Source organism: Cygnus atratus, chromosome 5 (assembly GCF_013377495.2).
Source record: "Cygnus atratus isolate AKBS03 ecotype Queensland, Australia chromosome 5, CAtr_DNAZoo_HiC_assembly, whole genome shotgun sequence".
In the NCBI taxonomy this organism is placed as follows: domain Eukaryota; kingdom Metazoa; phylum Chordata; class Aves; order Anseriformes; family Anatidae; genus Cygnus; species Cygnus atratus.
The window spans coordinates 7,215,901-7,222,500 of NC_066366.1; the positions used below are offsets into that span (position 1 = coordinate 7,215,901).

Here is a 6,600-nt window from a genome sequence, read left to right on the forward strand (position 1 = left end):
AGAGCCCATTTTGTGCTATCACGGAGCCGTGGCAGCTTCTCGGCGGGACCGGGGATGACAGTGCATGACGGCCGGGCAGCCCATTATCCCGCTCCTATTGAGGCGCCCTTTCACTCACATGCAAACTCCTTGGCAGAGTCGTTTGTCTCCTCATTGTACTTTATTTAAGAATGCAATGGTTGTCAGGGCTCTTATTCAATTTCAAGATACTTTATTGATGAGCTTTGACTTTTAGCACTTTTCACATGTCAAGAGAAGTCAAGTGTATGCGGCTACGACTTCATTTTATGCTTCGCGCGTTCATACTCGCCACTTTCCTCGGTGGCTCTTGGAATTTCTTTTTCCTGTCCCCTCTCCTTCTTCCCTTTCTCTCCCCCGGCCTCCCCCCGTCCCCTCCCCCTCGTCCCCGCCCGGCTCGCCCCAGCCGCCGGGGACACCCCGAGCTCGGGCTGGTGCTCCCACTGTAACCTCAAATGCGTGCGCGGAGGGGTTGCTTTGGAGTGTACTGAGGTGTGTCCTAATGGTCCGGCATTCAGCACACGCACTTGTGGTGTGTGGTCAGAGCGGAGAAGTCATTTACTGACTTTCCCCCTCCGCCTCTGGCAGCCGGGGAAGGGGGCTCCCTGGGCGCACAGGGGGGGCCGGGGGGAGCCCCTCGGGCGGCCGGGCTCGGGGCGCTGCCGCGTCCCCCCCCGGCTCCTCTGCGGGGTCTTAAATAAATAATAAAAAAAAAACAACAACGGCAGCCCTCAGTCAACAAACGGCACGTGGGAGAAGTTTGCGAGTGTTTGGTAAAGGACTCTTGAGGCCCTTCACAAGAGCCCTCAGCACACAATTCCGCCGCCTGTTTGCTCTGCTCTCCGCCGGCCGGGGCTGGGGGGGCTGCGGGCGGCCGCTGGCTCCGGGCGGCGCCCGCCCTACAAAGCGCCTGTCTCCCAAATATTTATGTCTTTACCATTTGAATGTTATTTTCCCCTTATCTCCATTGTCGGACGGCGGCTAACTGTTTAAATGCAAATTGACCTTTCCCCCCCCGCTCCGACCCCCTCCCGCCGGCCCCCCGGCCCCCTCCCCCAGCCCGACCTGGAAACGCGCCGCTCCCCTTCGCCGCTCCCCGCATTTTTGGGGGCCGGGGCCCGGCTCCGAGCTGCCGGGGGCGGCCCGGGGCGCTGGGCCGGGCCGGGGCGGGCCGGGCTGGGCAGGGCCGGGCCGGGCCGGGCGGCGGTGGCGGGGCCGGGCGGCGGCGGCGGAGCCCGGGCGGGCGGCGGGTGCGGAGCCGGGTGCGGAGCCGGGGCCGGTGCCGGGGCCGGGAGCCGGGCCCACGGCCCTGCTATTCAAACGGCTGGGCCAATTGAGCCGTGCCGGGCGCGGGGCGGCCAATGGGCGGCGGGGAGGCGATGGCGTCGCTTTGCATAAAGCAATATTTTGTGTGGGAGCGAGCGGAGCATTTGCATGTGCGGAGTGATTAGTGGGTTTGAAAAGCGAGCCCCGGCTCAGCCTCATTTCCCGCTCTGGTTAAGGCGCAGGGAGGAAGTGTTTTGCTGGAAGATGATGACAGAGGTCAGGCTTTGCTAATGGGCCAGTGAAGAGCAGTGGAGGCGAGGCAGAGAGCAAGGCACACATACATTAATACACTTGAACCATCACCAATCAGCATAGGTGTGCTCTGTCTCTCTCTCCCCACTTCACTCACACACTCTTTTATCTCTCGCTCTCCAGTCACTGACAGCCCATTTTATTGTCAATCTCTGTCTCCTTCCCAGGAATCCAAGATCACACAACCAGCAGCTTCACTGGAGAAAAACTATTTTGCTGGCAACTCTTTTTAAAGCGCCATCATTTCCAATCAGTGCGCTCTTAAACTATTGACAGGAGCTTTGACAACAAGACAGGATGCCTCATAAAGGTGAGTCCGCTCATTTCTTCTCCCGGCTTCTCCTTCTCGCATTTTAATATTTAGGCAGGGCTCTCGCTCTCTCCTGCGCTCTCTCTCTCCTATTCCCATTTGCATTCCGGAGAGCTTCCCAGGGAACTTTCCAGCCCAGGAGCTCACAAACTTTCTGCTTTCACACGAGCCCGTGTCCTCTGGAAAAGCTAAAGCATCTGACCGGGAAACCGGTGCCAACCCTCGCAGCAGCCCAGCAGCGGCAGCAGTTCCCACGTAGCACTTGCCGGGCAGGGAGACCACAGGCGCCGGTGTGTGTGTGTCTGCGCGCCGCTGCTGCCGGCACCCCCGCTCGCAGGCACGGGAGGGGCGGCGGGGCCGTGCCGTGCCGTACCGGGCCGTGCCGGGCCGGGCCGGGCCGGGCCGTGCCGCGGGGCCCTGTGCCGCCCCCGCGCGCGGAAGGAGGGAGGGAGGCGAGGACGGGAGCGGAGCGGCGGCTCCGGGTGCCCGGGGGCGGCCCCGGCGGCCGCTTTGTGCTGCGGGGCTCGGCCGGGGAAGGGGAGCCGGCCGCCGGGAGGACGGGGCGAAGCGGCGAGGAGGGAGAGGAGGAGGCGAAGGACGGCCGGGGAGGTGCGCGGGGAAAGTCACCTCCTAGGCCAAGTGAGCTCGCAGGCGCGCTGCGCGGGGCGCTGAGTGGAGCCGAGGGGCTGTCAGCTCCCATCAGCCGCTCCGCATCTCCCCGGCTCGGCCCCGGCGCCGGCGGCTGCCCCGGCCCCAAGGCGGGACCGCCCGAGCGCCCCACGCAGCCCCGTCCTCCGCGGCGGCTCCCGGCCGCGGCCGGGCTCTGGGGGCCTTTGGGAAGCGCTGCGGCTCGGATCCATCCATCCGTCCTTTTTTTCAAAAAAAGAGGTCTCGTTCATTCCTGCCACAGCCCCGTAACCCCCCCGGGGTACCCACGGGCCTGAGAGCCTCCGCTATAGCAAGGTCTTTTTTTTTTTTTTTTCTTTTTTTTTTTTTTCTCCTCCAAGAAGTTGCAAACTCCTCGCCGTGCAAAAAACAGCTTCGCTCCCCTGACGCGCAACCATAAACTTGGTTCTTTTCCCCTCGCAAGTGCAATTGGAAAATCTGGATTTGAATTTAACCTTGTGACGCCTCGCACGGAACTGGTAAATCGAGACGCGGGGCAGGAATAATTTCTGGAAAGTTTAAAAACAAAGTTTCCCGAACGATTAAATGCACCTGGCAGATGCTGTTTTGGAAAACGACCACACCATCCTAGAGACGAAAAGTGATGGCATTTTCTCCATCTTAGGGACATAAAATAATAAAAGTGGCCCTTGACAATAAATGTTTATAGCTGGTGACCTCTACCAACGCCTGATCGCAAACCGATTCGTTTTTACCTTTTTCTCATTTGCCCCGAGAACAGGAAACTTTGCCACCTGAACGTCCAGTTGTGCGTGTTTTCACCGGGAGAGGCAGAGAGGGAAAGAAAAAAAAACCTAGATCAGATTATATCCAGATTTTCAGATTACAAAACGAGCGGCGGATTAGGCCTGGCCTAATGGTGGAGCTTTCTGCCTCGGACACGGCACGCTGCATCTCAGGCGCTGCCGCGCCCCGCTGCCCTCCCGCCCCGCTCCGCTCCGCACCGCCCCGCACCGCTCCGCACCGCGCTGCCCCCCGGCCGGGCACGGCTCTCGGCCCCGCGCCGCCTCCGGCTGCGGGTGCCCGGCGCTGGCGCTGCGCCTGCTCGGCGGCTCGCTTGCTCGAGCCGGGGGAGAGTTTGGGAGCACAACGTCCTGCCCCGCACCTCCTCTTACCTTGCTGAAGTACTCGGCTACGCTCGGCCTGCACTGTGAAACGTTTTCGGCCGCGTTTGGGGGGTTGGTTTGTGTTGTGGCGTGCTTTTTGCCCCTTCTCCTAAATCCCCCCGTTGCCATTGCCGAGGTAGGTGCCGGCAGGGCTTTGGCTGGGAGCGCAGCCGCGGCTTTCTGCCTGCCTTCCCCGGCCCCGCAGGCCCCACGGTTATGAGTTGTGCGTTAAATACGCGAGGAAATTCTGCCCGAAGAAGTGGGGTTGCTGTTCGGTGTGTGTCTATGCAGACGTGTTCGGTGTATTAAAGGGATGGCTTCACGTTCGGTTCAGCCAGAGGAGATACTGCCACGTCTCCATTGAAGTACAGTGTAGCTTGCTCTGCTGCTAATCAGGTAGTTCTCCAAAGAGCAGTAAATATTTACCAGCTAAAGTCTTCATGCTGCGAGAAAGTACTTGTTTGATGTTTATTTTTATGGATTTAAGATTACTAAAAGCTACTTAATAAATTATACCGTGGCTAGTCCTGAATGGGGAAACGTGCCTCTTTGAATTCTCCATCATATGCAGGAAGAGTAAAATTAATATTCATTATAGGCGCAAAAGAAAGAGAATGAGTATTTTTAGGCTAAAAAAAGGGGAGAGAAAATGAAGGCTGCGACTATTTCATTATTTTACCTCCTTTTTTTTTAGCAACCCCCTTGAATGGGCTCTTTATTGTAATTGTCCCTCCCCAATTGAGCACCCCACTGAGCTGTTGTATCTTTTTACAACCCCTAACAACTCGCACCAGTAACACAATTACCGCCAGATATTTATAACGAGAAATTACTTTTCCATTTTCACCCGCGACGATTTCAAATAAATACATGGGGACGCATAAATAAATAAATAAGTGGCCAGGGGTGGGGGGGAGAGGGAGGGAAGGTGGTGAGAGGAGGAGAGAGGGAGTAAGGGAAGGAGGGGGGGAGAGGGGAAGAGAAAAAAAAAAAAAAAAAAAAGGGCGATTGGGACTATCCAGGCGCTGGGTCAAGGCAGGCACTAATGAAGGGAGAAGGGGCTTGTTTCTCTGCTCTTTGTAAGTTGGAGGGTTGTTGGTCCGTTTAGTTGGGAAGCTGCGCGGCCGGTTAAGGAGCCTGGGTTTCTGCACTCGGGGTTTGGGTAGAGGAGCAGAATGGAGGCCATTGTTCGCTTTCTGTAGGCTTTGTTTAACAGTTCTCACCCCCTCCTGTTCTTACTTTTTAAAGCAGTGAGGCGAGGTAGACAGCGTGTGTCACAGTACAGTGAAAAAGGGGAAGATCTAAAGACCAAAAAAGAAGTTAATCACGAGACGTGGAGTTTGGGGGAGAGAAAGTTGCTAGTGCCGCGGGGAGAGACAAATAAATAAATCGAAGAAATGCCCGGAGGTAAAAAATGGAGCCCCGCTGCCAGCGCGCAGGGCAGCCGGCGGAGCGGCAAGTGCGCGCAGGGCCCGCGCAGCGCCCGCCCTGCTGCGCTCCGCTGCGCTGCGCCCCTCTGCTCTGCTCTGCTCTCCTTTTCTCTCCTCTCCTCTGCTCTGCTCTCCTCCCGGGCTGCGGCAGCGGCGGGGCCGGCCCCGTCCCGTCCCCGTCCCGTCCCGTCCCGCGGCGGGGCGCGCAGTGTCGCGGCGCACCTTCCCCGCGTCGCTCCGCACTTTTAATGTACTTCTTTTGCTTTGTCCTAGAGGGAAGACTTTAACTAGTGACACGCAGATGTGTGAGTCCCTAAATTGTATGAGAGGACAGTCCACCCCGCTCTCAGGCAAGTTTAAAAACCTGACTTCGGACTCTCTTTGTGCTTGCTGTTGCTCCAGTTAATGCACCACCTCAGCGAAGGGCATTACCGACGAGGCAATACGCCACCTGCATGCAATTAAAGCCAGAAACCACTCGGCGCTTTGCTTTTCTTAAATTTTTGCGTGTGTAGGGATATACGCGTGTAGTTTTGCCTCGAGGCAGAAAAGCCCCCGAAACCTTAAACTAATTGGGGAAGGCGTCTAAGGATAACAAAGTACGCCCGGGAGATGTTAGCTTAACCCTGTGTACTGCCTCCCCCTGATTAACGCCTATTTTATTGCTGATAGACTGCTATAGGCGAGCCCCGTGGGATACTGCTCTCTCAGCCCACCATGCAGAACAGTAAGTGACTCCGCGCCCCTTCGCGGCCGCGGAGGGCAGGCGGGGCGGCCGCGGGCGCGCAGCAGCGGGCAGGGGAGGTGGCCCCGCCGCTGGGGAGCGGGGGCTCCGCCGCTGGGGCTCGGTGGCTCCGCGCCGCCCTCCCCGTCGGGGCTCGGGGGCCGGGCCGGGAGCGCGGTGGCGGCTCCAGGGCCGCGGGGTAGGCCTGGATCGGGGCCCGGGCCGGTTGCCCACCTGCCCCGCACCGGGAGCCCCCCGTGCTAGGTGCGACGCCCCGCCGCCTCCCGGATGCGCCGGTGCCCTTCGCGGGTCCGTGTTGGTTCGCCGTGCCCTTTTGTTGTCGCTGCTGGGGCCGGAGACCTCGGCGACGGGCCTGCGCGCAGCGGCGGTGGCGGAGGGGGTTTCTCGGAGCGGAGAGCGCTCAGACAACGCGCCAGAGCGCTGCCCCTGCTCCGAGGAACGGCCCCGCGCCCCGCTCCGGCCGACGGGGCTGCGGGGAAGCCGGCGGGGTGCGAGAGCGGGCGGCCGAGGCGCCACCGGGGCGGCGCGGCGGGGATGCGTGACCCCGCCGAAGCGATCTTGCGGGGTGGCGCATCCCCGGCGGGCTCCGGTGCGTGAGATGCGCGTTTCTTGCGCGCGTGGCGGCGGGAGGAGCGCAGGCTGCCCTGTGCGGGCCTTGCGCGGGCCTTGCGCGGGCCGCTCAGCCCCGAGCCGCTGCGGCTGCGGGCCGCGGAGCTGTGCGGGACC

General features: G+C 60.2%; 1 protein-coding gene across 4 annotated transcripts in view; it reads left to right on the top strand.

Annotated features, from left to right (window-relative positions):
• The first annotated feature begins 1,495 nt into the window (after window positions 1-1,495).
• Window positions 1,496-6,600, top strand: part of PAX6 (paired box 6) — an 18,291-nt gene continuing 13,186 nt past the window's right edge. For 2 of the 4 annotated variants that reach the window (XM_050710700.1, XM_035550106.2), the window contains exons 1-4: window positions 1,496-1,560; window positions 1,764-1,906; window positions 5,403-5,479; window positions 5,802-5,856. In XM_050710700.1, coding sequence (XP_050566657.1) covers window positions 5,847-5,856 — 10 coding nt within the window. In that variant the 5' untranslated portion in view covers window positions 1,496-1,560; window positions 1,764-1,906; window positions 5,403-5,479; window positions 5,802-5,846. Of the gene's footprint in view, window positions 1,561-1,589; window positions 1,660-1,763; window positions 1,907-5,402; window positions 5,480-5,801; window positions 5,857-6,600 lie in introns of those variants that run through there. The other 2 variants (XM_035550105.2, XM_035550107.1) reach the window with 2 other exon arrangements.